Here is a 25,133-nt window from a genome sequence, read left to right as displayed (position 1 = left end):
GCCGGCTGAGTGCACTGTGGCCACTCCCCCTCTCCACGCCAGGATGATGCGTGCGCGGCCGGCAATGTGTTTTCGAGCCAGAGCTTGTGAACACTGTAGTGTTCCTTGCGGCGGGGTTGCTGACTGGTATTGCGACCCGAAGAGATCCTGCTGCGCCCTCCAAACTGCGGATTAAAGGAATAGTGGGTGCACTACTTGGAAGCTGGCAGGGGGGCCATAAGGCCTGATTGGGGTCCCGGTTTTTAGGTCTCGGCTAGCGAAGGCTGCGCTTGCGCAGTCTCGCTTGCGAGATTTAATGACTTGGAGAAGAGGGGCTTGCACCCGCCCCTCTTCTCCACTCTTCTCCATTGGCTGGCCTCTTCAATGCTGGCCAGCCATTGGAGAAGAGCTCCGTCAATCCGAACAGGCCCCGTCCTTTTCGGATTCGGGGGCGTGTTTTTGTCAACTTTTCTAATTATCTCCTCCAGCCAATGGCAAGAGGAGAGAAAAGCAAAACACGCCCCCGAATCCGGAAACGACGCTGCCTTTCTCCGAGGCATTTCTGCTTTGCCTCGGAGAAAGGCGGCGATGTGCTTGTTAGCCGTCTTGCGTGCGGTCGCAATACTATTCTTTCCACCCTCCACCACTCGGCTGCAGGAGACACTGAAAAGAAGCAGTCACTAATTTCCTTTGGCAGCCTCACATCCCCCGCCGCAGCGCCTCCCCCTAGTCACGCGCACCGCTCCCCGGCCCTCTCCCCTGGGTCCTGCGTACGTGCGCCCCGGCACAAGCCTGCACTTATAGTATTGTTCTCTTCCTGCACCGCCCAATCAGAGTCCGCTGCAGCTGCCCTCAAAGTCACTTTAAGGAAGCGGTAGAGCGCGGTCGGAAACCGGAGCCTGAGCAAGGGGAGTTAGTGGGAATGGAAAGAGGCGGGCTCTAGCGCTAGAGCGCAGGCGCCATGTTGGGAAATAGACTACCGGTGAACCCTTAGCACGAGCGGAGTCACAGAGAGCTTGCAACCTTCGTTATACTCATGAAATACAATGTTTATTATAAGGCTAAGAAGTTTTCAAGCACTGCAAAATGTAGTTGGCCCAGGGGGTTTCGTATAAATAAATACCATAATCCTTTCATAATATAACATACACCGTACTGTTTGTTGGTTAACACTGCAAGTGCTCTCCGTATACGTTAAAACTGCTGCTTAGTTCTTAATGCGTCGACGGCTCTTGCGTTTCGGATACTGTGTCACCTGCGCGGATCACACAAAAGCCGTTGGAAAAGCAAACATACTGGCTTTCTTTTATGTCTGCTGCCCTGAAATGGAGACCACCGAGCGAAACCCTCGATGCCCCCCCTGCACACCCCCTTGAACAACAAGAGTGCATGCGTGAGGGGGGAGAGAAACGGAAGAAGGACCAAAATCCATAACCTTTACAGAAGAAGCTAGAAATATTACAGGCGAAGCAGCCGTTTCTTCTAGACTGTCGTTGGCGTTTTGTTGATCAATATGCCGTAACCAATGCAGCATGGTACCCGTCCGAAGCGCAGGATGTTTTAAACTAGTAATGGCAGATAGGTAGATATATAAATTGGCTCAGATGGTGTTATAAACAACGATATTATTAGAACACAATATCTGAAAATGCCGTGCATTTATTCACCCGTTTGTTTATCGGGTCTCTTAAATTCTAGTCTGGAAAATGTTATCAAACTATTTGGATATTCGGTTTTTGAGCACTTTTTGTCAATGATATGGAAAGGTGTTATTTGTGTGGCGGTCAGCAGTAACCTAGTACCACCACCAAGCCACCTTGAACGCGGACATGTTCAGTAAATTGTTGTTTTGAAGTGAGAGATAATAGCGCCCGTTTAATTTGACCTCCAGTTTTTTCTCTTTAAGACTTTATTTTCCGACAGTGGAGTTCTTTATTTCAGTTTCAGTGTTGTTTTGCCTTCCAACAACTGGACCATCTCTCCCTTTTGGAGGATGCGTAATTTCCATGAGACCGTAGGAGCAGATGTCCAACTACAACCCTTTCACTGTTTGGAAATGCACTCACGTAACACTGGCGGTGTAGACCTGTGTATAAACTGGCATTTCAGATTGTTTTTAGTTTATTTGATATATTGGAGATCAACGATTCAGATCTAATATGTGCTAGTCCGACCGCATCCCTGTATTTATTTGGAATTCATGCATAATATTTGAGCGCGTCTTGCATTATTTCTTCCTTCGTGTAAACGTGTATGTACACTATTGTTTTGCTTTCCAGTGCTTTCGACATTCTATACAAAACGTAATGTATTTTTGTCGCTAGTGTATTGGTTTTCTAACATCGGGAGGTGGGAGCGCATTGCTAGGAAATCGCAAATGCGCATCGCTGAATGTGACCCCCCAACCCTCCCCTAACGCCAGAATGAGTGGTTATCGCCATCTTGCTTCTCAAATGTGGGTCTCATTGTCTGTCAATGACCCTTCACTTACCGATCATGCAAACTTAAAGCAAACAAGCATTTACAATGCAACGGTCTCGGCATTGTTAAAGTTGGAGCTATTGGCATTGCTCATGACATTATTTTTGTTTATGTTTTTTTAAAACATGTAAAGAAACGGCATTGTTATTTACAATGTCAATAGCTTAATCAGTGTGTGTGTAGGTGGCTCTGTGTGTGGGTGCAAATGCAATAGGTCTCGCATTTGAGAGTGATTAAGCTATTGACATTGTAAATAACAATGCCGTTTCTTTAAATGTTTTAATAACAAAAACATAAACAAAAATAATGTCATGAGCAATGCCAATAGCTCTAACTTTACCAATGCCGAGACCATTGCATTGTAAATGCTTGTTGGATTCTGTTTCTGCCGGCTGGCTGCTCCTTTTTACTGCTCCATTCTGCTTGGTGCCTGGCTATGGGACAAGGATTTAATGACAGGACCAGATTTTTTTGCACCCTCTAGACCCAGATCAACTGCTTACAGGTGATGTCATGCTCGCCTTCACGGACCACCAGGTTTCTCACCAGGGGGTAAGTGCATGTGCTCTGCTGCCATCTTGGGCATAGGGCTTTCGTACTACCTGGTAGAGGGTCGCTGGGGGGGTTCTACGCGCTACAATATCAATTATTTTATTTTTAAACGCCTGTAATCTCCACAAGCACGGTATGGCAAACAGAATATAATTCCAGTAGTGACTTTTAGGGGGAGCGGAGTAGAGGTGAAGAAGAACGAGAGAGCAAAGGGAAAAGTAAAAAAAAAAGAGAAATAAAACCTTTTGGAGTAATTCTCAACTTGCAAAACGTATCTAACAGTACTGCTGCCACCCATCTTGACTCCCCTGTCCTGGTTCAGAGGGTTAAAAAATGTGTAGGGAAAGCAGCAGCCCGGGCAAATCGTGCTGATCCTCACGAAAAGACCTGGTATTGCCTACAGAAAATTTGGAGATGGCAGCCACAGAGTTCTCTCAGAGAGACTGTCAGGGGGAGACTCTGCCGATCTGGATACGAGTTTTAGTCCCGTTCTTGGAGACTCTGCAGCGGGGGGGGTCTTCAACTGCACAGATGAATCAGAGGTGATTACTTCCATGAGTGATGCTGAGGTTGGAAAATCCAAGGAATTTAAAAAACACCCTCTAATTTTTAAGGCTATATCTGGGTCAACGCCTGGCGCAGAAGTGCTGGAGAGTGCTCCACAGCAGCTGTACAGTCCCATGGTGCAATGGAGGGTATGTCACCCAGAGGGGACAGTAATGTTTTATCACAACTTCCACCGCAATCTCTACTGTCTCCCTCACAGAGACCACCTGGATTAACCGTGCCGGAAATCACAGGGCAGGCAGGACCCAAAAACACTGAAGTGTTGGTAGCACAAACCAAATCCGGCCTTGAATCAACTCAGGAAGACCCCTGCACTCTGCAATGGGATGCCAAGAGCTTGCTCAACCTACTTTTAGAGAAGATTAGGGAGCTTAAAGCCTCTCAAACTGTGGAGATCACTGCTATACTTGCCCAGCTTACAAAATTCAAAGATAATATGGCCCGGGTCCCAGCGCGACTCAATGAGGCAAAAACAAGGATATCACAGCTGGAGGATCAGGTTTCCATCATGAAAGATAAGGTATCGGCTTGCCAGATCCAAAAATCTGCAATGGAATATAAATCGAAGGAATTGAGAACCACTCTGTATGCTCTCATCTTCGTTTCCTCAGTGTTCCGGAAGGCCTTGAGGATCAGCAGACACTACAATGGGTCGATTCTTTTATTTTTTTTTAAATTAGACTCTTACTAGGGCTCATCGTATACCAGCGTATCTCCCTCCCAACGCCAAATTCCCGTGGACGATCCTTGTCAACTCTGGAGATTACAGGGTGAAGGAACAAATTCTATTCAAAGTGGTGAAGCAGTGAAAGTTTACCTCTTCGCAAGTACCATTATGTCGTATTTTCCCTGGTATGTCTACCGTCGCAGCCAAAAGGCGAAAGGAATTTTTTTAAATGCTGCATTTGTTCAAGGAACAGGCAATGATTGCACAACAAATTAAACTAAAAGTGCTTGTAAAAGGGAGATTTAATGTATTTTGCAAGGTCCCCGAAGCCCAGGAGCTACTGCAACAAATCTTCAATAATTCTTTTTGTCTTTCTTCTTTTTCTTCCCCTTTTTAAATTTGTTTTTGGGGGGGGCTCATTCTTTACTTTTTCACATTCTGGGGTGGGGAAAGATGGGGTGGGTGAGCCAACAGCTCCAGTCACAAGGTCAAGGTGTCAGTTTGGGTGAGTGGGGTAAGCCTCTTAGGTGTGAGCAGGGATGGTGGACTGCTCACCACGGCTTTTTGGAGGGGAGGGGGAATGGATGGGGGGAGGGTGTAGGAATGGGAAGCAAGAAGGGAAAAAGAGATCCATTTCTAAATTTCAAAGTTAATTGCAAATTGCGCTATCCAAACTTTATTTGTGAATTTATACCCTGTGAGAGTCAGTGATGTATCAGTGATAGACCTTTAGGGGTGGTCAGGTATATCGGAGGATTTATTTGTCTTAATTTTCAGTTTATATTTGAGTCCCCGCTACGGCTAAAATAATATATCAGGCTAATGGATAAAAAGGAAATCCTAAAGGTGGTCTCCTTTAATGTTAACGGCATCAACAATAAAAAGAAAATGCGGGCCATTGAATCCTGGATTAAGACGGAAAATCCACCTGTAATTTTAATTCAAGAGACCCATATACCGGCTGGAAAGTTAGCGGATTTTTCTATGTTTAGGACCTGGGCAGCGTTTGGGGGCTTCTCCTCTTTCCCTGCAACACATCGGGGCACGGCGTTTTTTTCTGGGTAAAAAATTTGAAGCTGAGGTGGGGAATTTTGTAAACTATAAGATAGGAAGGTGGTGTTGGGCGATGTGTAAGATGGGGGTAGATATCTAACCTCCGCTTGTATTTATGCCCCAGTGGAAGATAATCCGGAACCATATGAAGAATTATTTCAATCCTTAATATAAATTTCCGGTGAAATAATCATAGGGGGCAATTTACATTTTTTATCAAACCCAAAGATGGACTCTTCAGTCATCTCCAAAAAACAATTAAATTCCCAAACTTTTAAAATTATTCAAAATTATAACAAGACTTTGGAGTTAATTGACCCCTGGAGGGAAGCATTTCTGACTAAAATCGTGTATACCTGCTTTTCGGGCAGATTCCGCACTTCTTCACGTATTGATTTTTTTCTTATAACCAAGGTCCTGAATTTTAGTAATCAGAGAATCCTCCCCAATGGATTCTCGGATCATGCCATGATATTTTTAGAGGTTGAGTTAGGTAAAGTTCTGGTTCACCCCAAGAGATGGATTCTTAATAGGCAATACTTACTAGAAGAAAGTTGGGTGCCACTCTGTAAAACAGAGATAAAGGAATTTCTCACAAGAAATCATGGGACGGCTCCTCATCACATTGTCTGGGACTCCCTTAAGGCATATACTCATGGCCTGGCTATTGGTAAAGATGCAGAAAGTTTTAAAAAAGAGAAAGAAAAAAAGCAAATCCTAGAGCAGAAGGTTCAGAGGTGCTACGATATCTTTCTTAGAAGTCCTTCGGCTCCCAATCAACGAAAACTTCTCCAGGCTAAACGGGCTCTAAGCGAAGCTTATTATTTAAAATGTGAAACCTCCAATCGTAATTATAGTCAAAAGGTATACGAAGAAAATAATTTTACAGGGAGGTTTCTCTCATGGCAGGCTCGGGAGCAGGCCGCAAGTAACCAGATAAGCATATTAAAATGCCCCACTACTGGTACCTGAAGCGAGGACCTGGCTATCATAGGGGACATAATGCTGGAACACTACAGGCGCACTTATGGTCACAAACAAACAATTGATAATTTGTCCCTGGAAATGTTCCTTTGGGAACAGAAAATTCTGGTACTCTCCTAGATTTATAAAATTTATATGATGCGCCCCTTCTCTAAAGATGAACTGGGTGATGTTATAAAAATTCTCCCGAACGGTAAAGCCTGTGGACCAGATGGTCTTCCGGCGGAATTTTCTAAAACATTTTCAGGGGTTTTATTAGAATATTTTCATTGATTGCCAACTCAGTTTTAGAGGGAGGTCCAATACCAGTGTCATTCTGAAGAGGGAATGTAGTTTTTTTAAAAAGGGGAAGGATGGCGAAGACCCTAATTCATATAGCCCAATCACACGTCCAAATTCTGACTATAGAATTATTACCAAACTTTTGGCCAACAGATTTAATATAATAGCTTCACGCCTGATCCATTCCGATCAAAATGGTTTTATTGCAGGAAGAGAGCTTGGGAGAAATGCACAAAATTTAGCAGAAGCACTGGATTATTTTGAGACCAAGAAAATACCGGCCCTGGTCCTTCTGTTAGATGCCGAGAAGGCATTCGACCTCATGGTCTGGGAGACATTATTCCGTATCCTGTCTAGGTTCGGTATGCCCCCCCAGATCACGGGGCTGATTCAGAGAATTTATCACAATGCAGAAGCCAATTTTATTGTTAATGTCTCCAAGGTAGGACAAATTAGAATTCAAAGTGGGACCAGACAAGTTTGTCCACTGTCCCCTGTTTTATTCGCCTTTTTTATAGAGCCCTTGGCTATTGCCATCAGAGATAATGTAGATATTCGTACCCCCTCTACCTACTATGGGGAAACTAAAATTATACGCTGATGATTTCATGCTCATTATCAATTGCGATAAGGGGGTTCAAGCAAAGGTCTTTGAGATCTTTGAACAGTTTGATTCATTTGGCAGGTATAAAATTAATAAAAAGAAAACGGAAATAATCGAATGCAGCTGCAAGCCTAATGTTTTACATACTGATATCTTGTCATGCGTAAATTCCAAACCCCAAAAATATTTGGGAATTAATTTTTCGTCACGAATTTCTGATCTGTACGATTTAAATTTTGCTCTGCTTTTGTTGAAAGTGCAGTGTTGGAACTCGCTCCCATTAACTATCATGGAGAGGGTTTCATTGATCAAGATGTCTGTTCTCCCGCTATTTAATTTTTTTATTCTCTGCAATTCCATGTGCTTTAACAGCACCTTTCTTGAGTAAGTTAGAGTCCATGTTTACGTCTTTCCTCTGGGGAAATAAAAAACCCGAATTGCACTAAGCACTTTATATGAGTAGTTGGAGATGGGTGGGTTAGCCCTCCATAATCTCAGGGATTATTATATTGCATATTTTTCACAATATATGTCCAGGTTTAAATCAGAATTGCATACAGGAGTATTTGTGAACTATTTCATAAGCTTAATCTGTAAAGAGTACCAGATACGCTGCCCATAACAAATCACCAAATCACCAAAACAAGTGCGTTATAAGTGAATGCAGTGTTTTTTTTGCAAACGTCAGGACTTTTGTAGAAGATATACAATCCCATCATTCAATGCTTCAACCACTTTATCTGAATTTCGGCATTTGGGATTAGAGAATCATCTGAAATTATTCAAAAATGGGGCTTGGCCGGATTTCTGAAAATCTCAGACTTTATTACGATTGATAGGTGGCTAAATATTTCCAAAATGTATGATCTAATTCCAAATGATTATCTTCTCCTCGGGTCCTATAGTATGCTCATCAAGTTCCTTAGTAATTTGGATCTGATGCAAATTAACGAGAGTAAAAATCTGGCGCTCACACTATTTGAAGAAAGTGTAGCTAGGAAACCCGGGGAGTGGAAAAAACTTTTAGCCCCTATCAAAGGTCCGGATCTCGCTCAGAAAGCAATAATAAAATGGGAAAAACATGAAGGACTGCATGTAACGGCAAGAATGTGGACCGAAGTAAATAAGCTTAACTTCAGCATGCTACGTGGAGCTAATTGGCACCGGATGCTATTTTTTATCAAATGGTTCCTATATAGGACCCCACATTTTTTATCCAAGGTGTTTTCGTTGCTCAAATCAGTCAACAGCCAACTGGACACATATCATTTCACAGTGCCCTTTAATTCAGGGGTTTTGGAATTATGTTTTCCGACATTTGGTGGCCGAATGTCTAATTAAATTGGATTCTAACACTTGGCTGAAAGTCCTGGGTTACGATTACTCCCTTCGCTTATCTGATAAAGGGGTTAAACTATTGTATATTGCAATGGTCGCTGCTGCTTCAAAGATGGTGATCAAGTTTCGTATCAACAAAAGATGAGTGGGTTCGTAAAATGAAACAGGTTGGAAATAGGGAACGTTTGTATGCAATACGAAGTGGGGGGATTAGGAAATTTGAAAAATTCTGGGAGGCATATTGCGACTAAATACTAAATAGAGCTTAAAATTTTAAAAGAACCGTTAATGTGATGAAATATTATCTAATGTCTTACATGTTGATATATTTTTATACTTTACTACACTTTATTGCACTATAGACACTTTAGTTCCTCTTAAAACAGGCAGTCGATGTCGTGTCAATATGATGAAATACTATCAGATGTCTCATATGTCGACATACATGTATATTGTTCTGCACTTTTTTTTCACTATAGACACTTTAGTTCTTCTCAAAAGAGGCAGTTAATGCCGTACTTGGTCTTTCATGGCAAAATATTATCAGAAGCTTTATCTTATGCTATATTTCGATGCTTTATCTGGATTCGCACTTTAATGCGCCATGGGCACCTTTGTTATTTTCTCTTAAATGAAGAATTGGTACTGTATCTGGTCTTTAATGGTTTTTTATTTTTTTTATTAGTTCAATGTTATTCTGGTTTTTATTCTGACTATGTACTCTTCTCATTTACTCTTCAATATGTATGCTGTACTTTCTGTTTTGAAAGCACATTTTCGGACATTTATATTGTGATATATTGATGAATTTGTAAATTTGGGGGTTTTTTTGGATCTCAACTGAAAACAGAATTGCCAAAAATAGTACTTCAGATGACCCATGACGTTCTAGTTAAAGAAACATACCAATGTCATTGCATGTACAGGTGCTCTCTGGTACTTCTTAGCAGGAGGTGGATACTTTATAGGAAGACATTAATAATTATCAAGCTTTGTTTCACTGGATGGATTGCAGCTTTGCTAAAAATGGACCACATTGGCCAGGATGCACTGGGAGGATTACTGAGTCAAGTTTTACTTGAAACCCACAGCTGAAGGATATTGGTAAGCGCCCGTCCTGTTTTGAGTGTTGCCAAATTGAAGTTTCTGCTTTCTGCATACAAAGAACTCTCAAGACTACAGAGCACATTCAAGGAGCCCTGGAAAGACTGTTTTTCCCAGTTTGTCTGAGAAAAGACAAGAGCCTGTTCAACAGATTGAAAGTTCTGAGAGAGAAGAAAGGATTTAATTTCACTGAAAGAAGATGTCTCAAACTGAACAAACCATGTTCCTACTATCAACGTGATCAGAGTGAAGCCAAGTATCCTGCAGCCTTGGCAGAGTTTACCAAAGTGGTGGAAATACCACTCCTGATGATACCAGAGATTCAGGCATGAAATATAGGATTAGATTTCCTGGGGAGAGGAGCAAAAACTCCACTGTGGACTCCGTTACTATACACAACTCTTCAGAGGGTGGCCTTTCACCTCAGAAGACCCTACAGATGTAAATGAGTGTTATTGGCATACTGATGGATAGATAACAACTGGTCTCCATATGCAGGTATAAAATATAATTTCACCCGAGGGACAGCAAAAGGTATAGATTGCCAGTAGCTCTCTGCAGACTCAGGCACTGCCTGACGTCCACGACTAAAGCCTTTTGTGTGAACCAGCGTTGATGCCCCTATAAGAAGTGCGTGTCTTCATGCCTTGGAGGCACAAGCAGATTCAATGCCAAAGATACTCTTCAAACACAGATCTTCGACTTGTGTTCGTTCTACCAAACAATGCCAGTCTCCCTTTTCATCCTACTACTTATGCTTACACTTTTTTTTAATGTCTTTGAGTTGTACCCATCTGCATTTAGGGGGCATATTTACAAGAGCTTATCAACACTGGGACATCACTTTTAGTGACGTTCTGGTGGCGATAACCCCCTCTCCTTGTTTACAAGGTGACGTTAAGCCACTTAGCGTGGCTTAACACCACCTTGTGAATAAAGCCCCCTTTCACGCAGCACTCAGCTTGGAAGGGTTTAGCAATGGGTGTTGCTGTGGGTGTTCTGCTGCAACACCCATTGCTTTTTGGCACTGCCCCCTTTTTACAAGGGTGGCATAAATAGGGAGCAGCACCAAAAATAAGACCAGGGGAAACCTGGCAAATGAGAAGAAACAATGTATTTCTCCTCGATTTTGCTGTTTCTAAGTGTGCATAGAGACAGCAATTTGCCTCTATTGATTATTCATGTGCAGGAAGGTGCCCCTTCCTGCACATAAACAATCATGAAAAGATAAAGAGTTGCAACTTCTATGTGGCTGCACACTGCAGCACACATAGAAATTACAAATCGCCATTACTGACTGTTTGTGTGCAGGAAGGGACACCTTCCTGCATATAAACAATCATTCTTGCAACGTAGGCACCCTTGAAGTATGGTACAAGGGTGCCTAAGTTGGCGCTAAGCAGCTACATTTAGCTGCAGCGCTAGGGAATTGAAGGGGTGCGCTGCATTCTTGTAAATACAGTGCATTCCTGAGTTTTCAGAATGGTGGAGCGCAGCGTTAGCAATTTTGGCTTAACGTCGTGCTCCGCCATTCTCCTGTAAATATGCTCCCTGCTGCTGTTTACATGCGCATGTTGTTTTACAAGGACACGTTATTTTCCCTTTGCTGTTACTTTCTGCTGAAATGATAACCAGTATATTACTTGGTGTAAACTGTTTCACACAGACTGGTACTATCTCAGTTCACCAGAACTGGGGCACAGAAAGGTTGGTTAATTGGGCATTTGTTATAACTAACGTTTGAGAACATCCAGGCATCCAAGTTACTGCACATTAGTATAACCCTCTGGTTGCTGGGATGTGTCCACAGCAGTTCTGATGATTTGCAGTAGATTGGGTGAGCTATTCAGATGTAAGTGAAGCTCTGAAGCTCTAGTCTGTGGGCAGGAGACGAACATTAGACCCTCACCCTGAAGGGTGTTGCGGGGGATATAACAGTAGACTGGTCGTGGATGGACTATCATTTAAAAGATCCATTTAGTCAATCCCAAAAGTCTTTGTCACTGTCAAGTTGACAATTCAGCTGGTGGGACCAACAGCACGCTGGTAAGAGCTATAACAAAAATAAAGAAAGTAAAGTACTTAAAAGCAAAAACTGAGTCACAGAGCTGCAGACCTCTTCCAAGGAAGTTGTCAAATTGCAACCAACAGATGGATTTCACAAGCAGTGTTTTCTGTGCAGTGAGTTCACACTGCATTCCACAACCCAACTGTAGCGTTAGTGAGCTAATCCTCCTGGTGCGGAGAATCAACCTCGAAAAGTTGAGTCGTGGCTACTGTGGGCATGCTACATGTGATACGCCTGTCTCTACTGGGCATGTGCAGATCATTCCATATTGCCTAAATCAAGAGGGTTTTGGGCCACGTATAGAGGAATTCTAGGTTAGGTATGTTTATTATCTTGCAAGATGAATGTGAGACAAATAAAAACAAGCAATATTCTGCAGAGCTCGCCTTTCATAAGGTAGCATAAAGCTACCATAAAACATAATCATGGTGAAATAAATCATGCAAAATATTAGCGACAAGCCCAGCACCCCAATCACTGGCTATGGGAGGTCAAAACCATACAGAACAAGCCTACATGTGTGTACTTCATAGACGATTTGAGCAATGCTGTTGCAGGATATAAAACTGAGGTTTTGTTGTGAGCTTGAGCACAACAGATTTCTCTCCAAAATGGCAATCTGGATGCTTTCATTGATATATATATATTTTTTTACACAGTGGTCAAAACAGGATTTATTCGGGGAATCGGTGCCCACCAAAGTTTTGGGCGAAACATTTAATATCTTAAAAATGCAGAGAAGGTTTTTGACTACTAAATCCCATTCTGTGTAGGGTTTTAGAAGCCAGAGACATAGAAGTGTTAGGTCACCTATAATGGTTCTCTTTAAAAAGTAAATTTTCATTAAATTCCAGTTTTATCAATATGCAGCTAAGTATACCTTATATCAAGTATATATATTTAACTTCTGATACTGCATTCACTCTATGCCTGACGTAGCTTCCTTCCAAAACACACTTGCTGGTACAAAAGATATTTTTGGTGCATGATACCATCTTTAAAGATGAGAACTATTCCGTTTACAGCTTCATTTTTGGCAGTCATTTTACTGCCCTACTCTATAATTACACACCCTGGTTTCTATTCCATTTTTAAAGCAGGGATTAACAAAAAATCTAAAATCATGAAGGTAATTTGTCTTGTCATAATTTTAATACAAAAACGTATAATTATGTAAACGGTAATTGAAAAGTAATCTTGGAAGGTGCTAATACATTAATGCGCATACTTTTCCTGACAACCAATTTTCGGCTTGATCCTAGAAGCATTCTGTCAAAATAGACACATTTTTAGGATACTTAGTAAAATCACAAAAGAGCAGAACATTTACATGGGGTGTTGAAAATACGAGATTGCATTCGCGGATTTAAAGATCAAAATTGCGAGCAAATCATAAATGCACGCAGTGGATGGAGGTGATTACGCAGCGAAGCCTGGGTCTGAGCAATCTTCGCCACCGGATCTTCTTAACTTTATTGTCACTGGCGCCTAAAAGGTTAAGCTTGTATTTACATCAACATTGGGCGATAACAGGAAAACATGTTGTCTAGAGCTTCATAAACCTTGCTTAAGTCCCTTTTCAATTACCATCCATTGCTCCTTTAAACGTGGCCGTGACGCCGGGAGAGGCGGCGGGTCAGAGCAGCCTGCTGCACTGACAGTGTGATGGGCCCGGGCCTCCTGCGGTGTTTCCATCTGCTATCATTAAGGTGACTACTCAGACATGAAAAAATGCCTCGTGCTGCGCTGACAGGCAGGCATCAAGAACTATGACAAGGCATTAAGACGGGGAGTCTGGGGCAGAGATGTCGTCGTCTCCCACAAATAGTGCCGCCTTCAAGGAGACCTGCGAAATTGTCTTGGAATATAAAATCAACAACACAGGATGTCGTCCGGAGGTCATAAAAAGCCTGCTTAGGTGTTTAGTTTGTGAAAAGCACAAAAACAGTAGCAGAGAGAAGGCACGTTGCGAATTCCTACCTGTAATCGTCACCGTAAGAAACCCACACTCTTTGCTCATTCCGCAAAAAGAGCGGGTTTTTAATTTCCTGGCCCACCTCATCGAAAAGGCGAATGGCTGCAAAATGGAGGCCTGGCGGGTGGAAGTGTCCCGATCCCTGGAGCCTCTGGTGAATCGTTTGACGTAACTGTCAGGGAGGAGAACAATGCAAATGGTCACATCCGCGAGACATTCTCTGATACTTCACCCCAAATGAAACCAAAGCACATGATAATTACATGCATATAAAATGCTAAAAGGAGTGTGAACTGAGTGCAATGTTTATCTCGGTGCAAAGTAGCAAAATGAGCGCAGGCTTTTAACCAGCAGGGGGTGCAACAGGATTATGATTGAGCTCTGCCCCCTTTTGCAGAGACTGAAAGTAGATGTGACAGTTGTACAGCACAAGCTTTTAGCTGCGGAGCGGCATATAGGCTCACTTTCTAAAGGCTATGTTTTTTTTTTACTTCTTATCTTCAACAGCATGTGGCTTGTGTCTTGTTCTAGTTATAACATCAAAGTAACCTTATGGACATGTGATTGACAAACTTCAAGCTTCTCCTTCACTGTGCTCTACCTTGCACATTACAGCCCATAATCTGTAATCCTGTTATTTCCTATAGAGTAGATGTTAACAGTGTAAACTTTACACGTGGAACTTGAAGTCGTCCAAAAAACTTTACAGTACAATTAAAATTGCTTTCTGGGCACTGAACCAAAACATAGGTGGGGTTCTATTTTCTGAGCACAAGGGCGGCCAGTGGTTTTCACACCTTCCCACGAGCTGCCAAAGCAGATGCCACGATCTGAAAACCAAACAAAAGTAAATGACTGCCTTGTTTGTTGGAATGGGAGGTTATTGTTTTTATGCGTGATTTCACTCATAATAATAATGACGCTGGACTACATCTGCAACAGCGCGGGGGGGGGGGGGCAGAGAACAGAAATGAATTGCACACATATTTGACAGAAGATTTTAATCTTTGACAGACGCTATTCAAGGCACTCTACTAAAATGTTCTAAAACTCCTCCAAAAGAAACCAACACAATTTGTTACAACATGGACACAAAAAGACAATGTGTGTGAAGAGAGACCACGAAAGTGTCTTTTTCACTGATGCAAAGGAACCATGGGGGGGATGTGTGGACATGAGTGTCATTCATTGGTGAGGAAGGACAGCATGCCACAGGCCAGGTACAGGATCCCAATGCCATTCTGTATGTCTACCACGAGGGCACATATTTCAAGGGGCAGTGCGGCGTCTCCTGGAGTTTGTCTGAACAATAAATGTCAGGAGGGGATGGGGCACTTTGGGAGTTGCCAAGGAGCCTCTTCATTGTGGCACAAACACTCAAGCAGCACGTACAACAAGCGCATCACACTGCGGCACCCGTGCCGCACTCTGGACCAAATAAGTTTTAAGGCAAGGTGGGCTCTGGCCCCGGGCCCCAGCCTTTCAGGGGGCCCCACATAGACCTGGCTCTGTTCTCGACATAGTCCTGCTCTGACAACCTAGAATGATTTTTAAACATAGCTTGCTAATACCATTTCCCTCTAATTTATGTTTAATACACAAAATATGTGGGAGTCTATTACAGACATTTTGCAGAGAAATGTTGTGTTTGTTTTTCAACACCATGCAACACCGATAAAAAAAAGTTTCTTTTAATCAAAACAGGACCTAACCTATCAGAAGTGGCAGTGGGTTGCAGAAATGATTTGCAATAATATTTGTGAGCTGCTTCTATATTACAGTATTGAAAACACACATCATTATCCGTTTATATTAGATGGAAACAAATTTAGAATTTGGACCAGTGTGTCTGTGCCGTGTCTGTGGAAAAGAGGGCATGGAAAAGTTGAAATTGGATGATAAATTCAAAGCTGTTCCTAACAGGCTCCCTCAAAATATGTTTGTGCCAGGGCCCCCAAAATCATTAAGATGTCCTTGCTCTGTACCCACTTCAGTTTAGAATGCTGCTGATCCCGCCACCAGCAGAAAATACATTTTAAAGCAAATGTCATGTTACTACTTATGGAACAGACTCACATTGTGCATTGAAAAAGACAACTACAGTGAGGGCGCCTGGACACCCTCACTGGTGACAAGAAGTGCTCTACAAATTTATGGATTGATTGAGGGAGCGAGTTGTAGACAGTGCCTTTTTTCCTAGCAGAGTATGCATAGAAGTGTGTGTGTGTGTGTGTGTTGGTGTGTGTGTGTGTCAATGCCTTTGTGACGGTAACGTTCTGATGGGTGACACATTTTTTGTAAAGTTGCTGTGACATAAAGTGTCCTCTTTCTCTCATCAGCTGTTCTTATGCCTCTGCTATAGACTCAAACATGATCACACCAAGAGTCTCGTCAGGGCCAAGCTCTTGCTTGAATCAACCTTGACAGGCACCAGGGTTAAAAGCAAATGGGGCCCTTGGCATAGAACCTCTTTTTGGAGCTGGTGTGGTTTGACCATAGAGTATGGATGTTTCTCAAACACAGGAGGGCTCTTCTCACGCTCAGGGCAGCACCAAAGGGCTATAGCTGCAGAGGGCATGTGGCGGAGCTCATGTCAACAGCATAAGACTTTTTTGGATGGGAATTCAGTGAGTGACAACTGCATGCCTTATACACTTAAGAGTGTAAGATGAAATAAATTATACTCAGAATGATAACCGATAAAGACCTGGAACTTCAAAGTGTCAAAACAAATTGTGAACAGGGTCAATTAGATCCGCATACTAGTGATAAAATGGCTCAAATCCAATTTCACCCATTTTACCAGTAGCCCCATTAGTTGTTGAACATAAATGGCACTTACCCGTACATCCACACAGACACTTATCATTAGAACTTACCTTGTAACTTGCAATGTAAATTAGTGTACTATGGATAATAATAGGCACAGAATGGTATCAATACAGTTTGAGTACATTATTTTCGACTTCATTCACCAATATATTAACCCTGTGAAAAAACACACCAGATACCTGGTGCAAATTCTATTTGCATGGGGATGTTTTTTGCACCGATTATTACAAAATGGGTCTACATTTGCTGTAAAGTAGCAAGTGTTGTAGGGTGCTGTCAGTTAGTTGGAGTTCGAGGACTGGAGTAAGCCAATCACTACCTTTGGCTTCTTCCAGAAAAATAAAATTATTGAGATACGACTAACTTAAAGGCTGTTGAAGAAGATAACTTGCCTGATAGAATTTGAGAATACTATACAAATGTATTTTGGCGAAATGAACCTGTGGACGTCCAGTGAATTATCATTACTTACTTACCATCATCATCACATCTTGCGAATCATTTATTGAGTTTGATGCCATTTCTTTTTTCGTTATATAAATTGCGACCTCTCCAGTGTCTCTGCCATTTGCAAACATCTGAAAAACAAAATTGGATTTTAATGCCCACTAGATTTTGCAGAGAACAAAATAAAAGATTTCAGGATAATACAAACGGAATGTGGATCACCCAAAAGGTTTCTTTGGCCCTGCAGCACTCTTGAATTTAGTAATATAATTACTTTCATTATTAGTACAACTGCCACACAGATATGAATTGTAATGAATTATGACTACTACTCAATATATAACACATTAACACTTTATTGACAGGACATGAGTTCTCCAGTGCAGCTAAAGCCTGACGGGTTTGTGAACACAGCAAAAACAAATACATGAGAATTGTGTGTCTCCGACGGTATATAGAGTTAAACAAACCTCTCCTGCCTTTTATGCTTGTCTGGAATTATGCCCCCATTGCTTCATTACCACCTTTCTGTAGTATGTCCAAAAAATGCAAAAGGCATTGATTTCCTTTTTGCCTCAGGTGCAAACAGGCACAGCTATTGAAGCAAGCAATATTTTATTTCTGGCAAAATTACCAATTTGGTGCCAACTTTACGATTCAGCCTGGGTCCTGATGGCTTGGGGGAAAGGGGGTTGGGGGGATGCATGTATGTGCCTGCTACCTAAAATGTTTCCCCAAGGCCTAGTTAGACCAATCTATACTCACTTCTGAAGGCACTTCTAAAAGCCTAATTTCTGCCATGCACAATGTACATCATGCCAGTCTACAAACCAGTCAGAAAAAACAAAGAGCAGGAAACTCTCTTATTTTCCCTGCTCGAATCTTCTGCCCTAAGCAGACGCCCCATGTTTGCCGCACAAATAACTATCCAGTAAGTAGGTGTCAAGGAGGCCATGTCAAGGAAGCTCATTTAAAATAATGAGGTGCTTGAGAGAGAAAAGTTAAACCCCCTCAACATGCTTTCAAAGAGGAGGCAGATTATATCATGTTACGGAAAGAGACTCTCCAAGCCTTGTGCTCCCTCTGACAAAGACTCGAGTACCTGGGGTCACCTCTACTCTGTCCCTTTGATGAAGGCAAACCTGTACTTAAAGAGCCTGTGAGGCAAACGCTGAGCCGCGTCAAGTGGTCCGCCAAACGAATCCACTTAATGAGTGGCCAGTAATCAGGATCAATTAGGATTTCTGCTTAAATGGTGCTAAATAAACAATCTTAAGTGGTTTCATTAAGCAGAGTAGGAGCACACACAAAAAGAAGAAAAAAAAACATGTTTGCTAAGTGGAACACTGCGTTTCTGGAAAAGACCGAATGCAGAGAATTGACCCTTACCTGATCAAGGAGATCCCAGAAAATTGTAAACTCTACCACCATATTACAAAGCCGAAGGACTGTGTGTGCAGTGCTTTTTGACTTGTTTTTCTTTGGCACGTTTGTGTTTTTTCATCAAACCCCCTAATGCAAGATTTTCTCATCTCAAAACACCTTTGATCATTTCGATTCCAGATCTGCTCCATTAACTGAATTTCTCCCTTTTTAACATGCAATTTGATTGTTCCGCTGCAATGTTTGGTAAACCACGAGGAGACCTTGTTTCAGTTCTGTGTCAATGGGCTGTTAATAAGGGGGTATTGTCCGTGTTTAATGCCACTCAATAACAGGCAATCAGAGCGTGAATGTGTGGGAAAGCTGGTTTTAGTCTCAGGATGTAAGAGATGCCCAACATTCGACATCATGCTGCATTTCCAAAGGGAAGCAACCCACACACTTTTATTTGAAGAAATCAACAAAATAATTCTGCTTCTGATATTACAAATAACACTGATTTATACTTTATGGTGTGCTTATCTTAAATAAAAGGGGAAATGGCAAGGAGTGGGTCAATGAAAGTAAGCGTATGGTATAGGAATCAAGCTATGTCACACTGATCACAATTCAATACAACATATTTTCTTTCTTAATTTCAACAGTCTTCTTGCTCTGCTTGAATAAACTGACATGTGAAATATAATGCAAGTGAAATACATCATGTTTCAGATTCACCATCCCTGGTTTAAAAACACCTCACAGCAACAAGCAAAGGCCTTCACAAAAAAATAGATCGATGATTTTATGTTTTTGAAAATAATAGCTTTATAATAAACGCACCTTAGTCGAGCTTCAAAACAACTTCGCAAAAAGGTGCTTCTTTAAATAACAGAAAAACAGCACTTCTTTTTAAACATTAAAATATATTTTCAAATAAGCCTTGTTGGTAGGTTGTCAATCAAGGTTCGTTTGGATTCAAGATTTGTTTTGACACCAACGCGCCCAGTGTGAAGTCCGGGGGAGTCTTCACAGAAGAGATACTCCAAGTAGTAAATTATCACTCCACTGGCTTTCTGAGGGAACCCACGTCTACATATTTAAGGGCGCTGCACAGTAAATGCAAGGAGTAAGAAATATTCCAGCATTTGGCCACTAATGCCGGTGGCCAAACTTCCTGCTAGGAGCATCATAATTCTAGGAGCTAAGTATAATACCCCCCGTGGAGTATCTTTATCCCAATTGGTAAAAAATCACCTCTCACGATAAAACATCTACATTGAAATGGCAGCGGTAAGACTGCAGAATCCCAATCCGGTCTCCTTCATTAACTGTGTGTTTGAGAAAAACCCCTGAAAGACACTTCAAGCAGTGGCAGCCGGTGCGGCTGGTGCTCTCTTGAAGAGCATCCCAGGCATTTTTTGCTGCCATTGTTTCTTTCTTTGGGATTGCTGCTGTGAATGCATTTACTATCAGTGGTACTAACTACACTTCCAAATTCCACTCATTTTACCACCTTTGGCAGATCAGCTCAATGGTTTATATTTTCCACTTAAGTGTTTTATGACTGGTGGTAATTTAGTCAAACATTCTTTATTCGGTCATTAAATGACTATAAAAGATACAATGAAATAACATTTTAGATAATAATGACATTTCAGCATATACAACCATAGTTAACAAATTAAGATAAAGATGAGGAAAAATAAAAAATAAAAACATTTTGGTGGTAATTATTACTCACCCCATTTGGTATTCAAGACGGTCTATCAATGGGAGAACCCACGGGGACTTTCTTAAAGGGCCAGGTACTGTTTAAAGCCCCGGATGCTGCAGTTGGAGCCCACGCTTGCCTCTTGAAATGTGCATTGAATGAACCTAACATTGAGGCCTAACATTTATGACGATACATATTATAAACCTGTAATCTATACTGATACATATTTAGCGAGTTTTGAGAGTCCATGGATTCTTGGGGGGGGGGGGGGGGTGACTGATTGATTCGTCTTTCGACTTCCTTCCCTACAGCTCTGAGGAAGGGTTTGTTGGAAAGCGGGGAAGAAAGACTGTGTGAAGATTTCAGCAAAACAAACACAGGAGCAGCAATGCCTGCGAAGCAACATCCAGGGGCCTATCTATCACCAAGGCCTTCTGGAGCATGTACATCAGTATTCTTGTGGTACCTTTACGTGCTCTTTCTTACATGCCCCTTGAACTGGCGCAAACATATCTAAAATGGGAAGTCTCGGAGAGCATTCATGTGCATTTAGTACAAATAGAAAGGAGCGTGCCCGCTTTGCACGTGCAATAAGAGCGAGTTGAATGCATCGGGCCTGGTTTACAAAGGCTGGTAGGAGTAAAATAAAAGAGGACTCATGTAACACTGCTTCCCATCCTCATCAGTGCTTTGGTTAATCGGCCCCTCAGATTCAAAGCCACCGCAGAGTGCAATGTCAGACCAGCTGCATAAAAGCATCCTAGACTATGATGATGTTGCTCTCATCAGTTTCCACTAATATATGTGTGTGTACAAAGAATGTTTGTATGCGCACTTTCTCTGTCCATGTACACAACCGAGCGATGAGGTGGGATTCAGCTGGGTGTGCAATTTATCACCCCAACTAGGATTTATAGCTTATAGCTGCACAACCCGAAATAAAATAAAGGAGCAAAATGCTGTTTTGAAGCACAATCCGCTAGATCTACAGATTTTAGAGACAGTTCTCAAGGGGAGCTCTTGAAATAAATGCTTGAAAATCTGCACCAGTACCGGGCAGAATTACCCTTCGGTGCAGCAGACAATGCTTCGTGTACCCAACGAGGGCTTTCTCAGCTCGGCATACACCGGACCGTAGATTTAGGCTGCTCACTGGCAGAGCACCCCATAATGCCCATGGGTAATGACAATTTTTTTTTCTGAGGCAAAGAACTCAGGGGCAGATTTACAAGCCCCTTGCGACACTTTTACGCCGCTGTTGCGTCACTTTTGTGACGCAGCAGCGGCGTAAACCATGCGCCACGTTGCGACTTATTTACAACGTGACGCATCTAGGCAGATGCGTCACTTTGTAAAGCCCTGCGCCACATGAAACCTGCGTCAGGTTTCATGCGGGCGTTCTGTCGCAGGATGGGCGTTCCCTCGCAGGAAAGCCCTGTAAAACTGACGCAGTGAAATCTACAAGATTTCACTGAGTCAGTTTTACGACGCTGCTGCATCAAATCCTTATGCCTGCTTGAAGCAGGCGTAAGGAGTGACGCACCACGTTAAGTATGGGCAGCCCCTGTGCATTGCAGGAGTTGCGTCTCCAGCAATGCGCCACCTGTACGCCACAAGATGCATCACGCATCTTCCCCTCCGTGCACCATGGTGCGCCGCATTGTAAATGTAACGCATCCGTGGTGGCGCAAGGGGGGGATTACGTGACGCATCTGTTCTGGCGCATCCCTGCTGATTTGCAGAGATGCACCAGAAGTTGTAAATCTGCCCCTCAATGCCCATCTGAAAAAACATTCTTCTACTAAACGGTATAAATACTGCTCACGACATGTCATGTGCCACAATCAAGCTTCATACATACTCTATGTGCCAGGATGTTAGCCATGAAAACGACCCAGAAAAGATGCCACACTGAATCCTTATGCAAGGAGAACAGGCAGACGGAATTCACATTCTCAGGGATACCTCAATGTAAAATTCGGTGCCACATGATATCAACGTTGGAATTCCTGCACCACTGTTGTGGCCATCAGATGTGCTGCGCATAGAGAACATACTCGTGCCACAATGTGCTGCTGAATGTTATTGGCAGTGAAATGCCTGTGGTTAGCAACCAATCACAAGCAACGTGAAAGTACAATTAAGAGTCTTATCAGGGTGTACTAGGAGTTATTTGTTTGACAGGAGTACATTTTTTTCATTTTGTATAGTCTCAGTGGTTTATGTTTTCACAACGTTAACCTCTGCACAAAAACCTTAATTGCTTCTGTGAATGGCTTTGATTTACACTAGAAAAAGTGTAATGTGATGTAATAATTAATGCATGAACTGTAGCCCCGAACCTGCGTTTTAGCATCAAACACAATGTCATGGGGTATGCCCGACATACTTGTGAATAGCAATACTTGTGTACTCTCACATGCCAGGTTTTGTTCTGCAATGCCACATCTATATTTGAATCTGCTCAATAAAAGCCTTAATTCTTAGCTCGTTTTCTTTATTGCAAAGCTTAGATATTGTGTTTTGTCCTTTGGTCTGAACTTAAATACAAAGAAGAAGAAAGTGATGCACACATCAGCGAGGTACCTGCCTGTCAGCCGGTAGGAGAGCTGTGCACCACCAAGCACAGCTGGGGAAAGGACTACAACTCCCATCTCCCCCTACCACTGCTTCCTGTTTCCTGGACATGCGCATAAAAGTGCGTCACAGCCCCTCATTTACCTGTACCTTCCTGTCAGCCGAGGGGGGGAGCCATACACCACCAAGCACCGCTGGGGAGAGGACTACAACTCCCATCTCCCCCTGCCACTGCTTCCTGTTCTCTGGACATGCGCATAAAAGCGCTTCGCTGGCCCACATTTACCTGTACCTGCCTTCAGCCAAGGGGAGAGCCGTGCACCACCAAGCACTGCTGGGGAGAGGACTACAACTCCCATCTCCCCCTGTCACTGATTCCTGTTTCCTGGACATGCGCATAAAAGTGTGTTGTGGCCCCATGGGTCATGCACGGGGACACGCCCGGGCCAGGCACAGGCAAAAGCAGAGCAAGGACGGGCCCGTCCATGCCCTCGGAGCCCAGAAGAGGCTGGTCTGGGCCACCTCTCTAACCACTGACACCTGCCTTGCCCTACGCTGCCTGATACTTGGATCAGGATGGGTAAGAAGAAGATAATCAATACATCTACCCCAGGGTTAACCATATCCACTATTGACTCATTTCTAACTAAAGCAACTAACGCAATTTCTGTGGAGATTGTCTTGGCGGAGTGAAGACTCTCTTTGGGGAACGGTGCTCACGATGGGTCTGAAGGTTTGCTTACCGCTATAGTTACTGAGCCTAATGTTAACACTGTTAGTCAGGGTGTCGTTGAGTGCAGTAATTCGCCATTAATTGCACCAGCACATGCTAATGACACTCCCTTTCCTTTTAACCATCCCATTGTAGAGAAGCCTATCTCCTTATTGACCACAAGCGGCAAGAGGAATAAAGGACCTCAAAAAGAACCTCCCTCCTTCAAACCAAAGAAACCAAGGAAATCAACACCTTTACAAATTAGCGCAGAGCCTGGTGTGGACAATCTTGAACTGTTGCGGTCCCTGGCCCCTCTTGAGGACATTTGCGCTAGATTATCTTCTAGGTTTAATCCTATTTTGTTACGTATGGATAATATTGAACTGAAACTTCAAGAGTTATTAAATTCCAGCAGAGCTCCTATACAGCCACTCTTCTCTAATAACCACCCTCCACATACCACTAATAATCCTCCCACTGCCAGCAACTCTTATTCCCAGACTGGAAGGTCCCCAGCTGTGGGTAAATCTGGGCTTGTCTTGGCATCAAGTACACAGCCAGGTGGGGGTGTTCCGACTCTAATGGCAAGGCCCTCAAATGAGACATCTTCAGGCCCTCTACCTCTGTCCGCATGTGAGAACAGATTCGTTATTAACAAGCTATTGCAGGGTTTCGGTGACATCATCCGTACTCACACCAACCACACCCACAGTGAATCTATGCAGAATCAGGGGAAATTTAAACATCAAATCCTTAAACTTCTGCCCGCGGCCTGTCCTTTTATCCTAGTTTTGGTAAATGTTCCAGTGCTCAGACCATCACAAAGAGAATCCACCATCCAGCTTATGGCCAAATCGCGCCATTGGTTATCCAATTATACCAGGCCAGGGTACCTAGTTCAGAATCATCTAATAATGGCACAGAGATCCCCGTGGGTTGGTCCATCCCCAAAGGTATACAAGGGCGATTGTGTCATCTTAAATTTTGATTGCCCACAACTTGTTAGAGACTTACTTTCTCAGCCCCTATTAGCCCCCAAAATAGTGACCAAGATCTTTTCTGCATCCCTGTTTTTTTTATAAAGCACAGACTTCTCACTATGAAAAGGTCTCAATCACAGCTCCTGATCACTTCATAAATGCTAACAGGCCTTCGTTGAACGATCACATGAACCTTTGCACATCCAATAGGTTCGCTCCATTATCAGGCCTGGATTCTTGTAATTGACAAGTGGTTAATAACCAGAAACCCCAGATGCTATCCCGAATAGAGAGTGAAGGGGTTGAGGTAAACGGTGTTACACAGTCCTCACAGGGGGAAACTGAACATCGTAGTTGTACTGACTTACATCTCATAGATCCTTCCCATGAGTTTACCAAGGTTCATACTTCGGGCGTGCATAATCTACTTTACTCTCTTTTTGTCTTGGAATATAGCAAGCTACAATAGCAAGCGGAATAACGAGGAGTGGCTCACTGCCTATGCCTATTTTCAGATTATTAGTATACAAGAAACCTGGGAGATCGCACCAATCTTTATTAATGGGTATTGGTTGTTCCAAACTGCAGCCTTGCCCTCTCCAGGGGGTAGGCCTAGGAGAGGTTTACTCACATTGATATCTAACGTGGTCTCATTTAAAGTTTTAAGTTTTATAAATGCATCCCTTTACTTTCACATTTTGGTTATTAAAGGGAACGATATGTGGAATTTATTTTTTAGTGAACTATTACAATAACAACTTTCAAAACCCTGTGGTGGTACCCCAGCATTTAGACAACTTAATAGAGGACCTAGCAGAGTCCCACCCTAAACCTATACAAGATATCTGG

The 25,133-nt window shown here is 42.7% G+C and overlaps 1 protein-coding gene across 2 annotated transcripts in view; it reads right to left on the bottom strand.

Moving 5' to 3' along the window:
* DCDC1 (doublecortin domain containing 1) overlaps positions 1–25,133 on the bottom strand; it is a 1,503,674-nt gene that overhangs the window by 801,002 nt on the left and 677,539 nt on the right. For both annotated transcript variants that reach the window (XM_085648291.1, XM_085648292.1), the window contains 2 exons: positions 16,963–17,064; positions 13,660–13,826 (listed from right to left, as the gene is read on the bottom strand). In XM_085648291.1, the coding sequence (XP_085504417.1) occupies positions 13,660–13,826; positions 16,963–17,064 (269 nt within the window). The remainder of the gene's footprint in view (positions 1–13,659; positions 13,827–16,962; positions 17,065–25,133) is intronic.

Source organism: Triturus cristatus, chromosome 3_2, assembly GCF_964204655.1.
Source record: "Triturus cristatus chromosome 3_2, aTriCri1.1, whole genome shotgun sequence".
NCBI lineage: Eukaryota > Metazoa > Chordata > Amphibia > Caudata > Salamandridae > Triturus > Triturus cristatus.
This window is presented reverse-complemented; position numbering and strand designations above follow the sequence as displayed.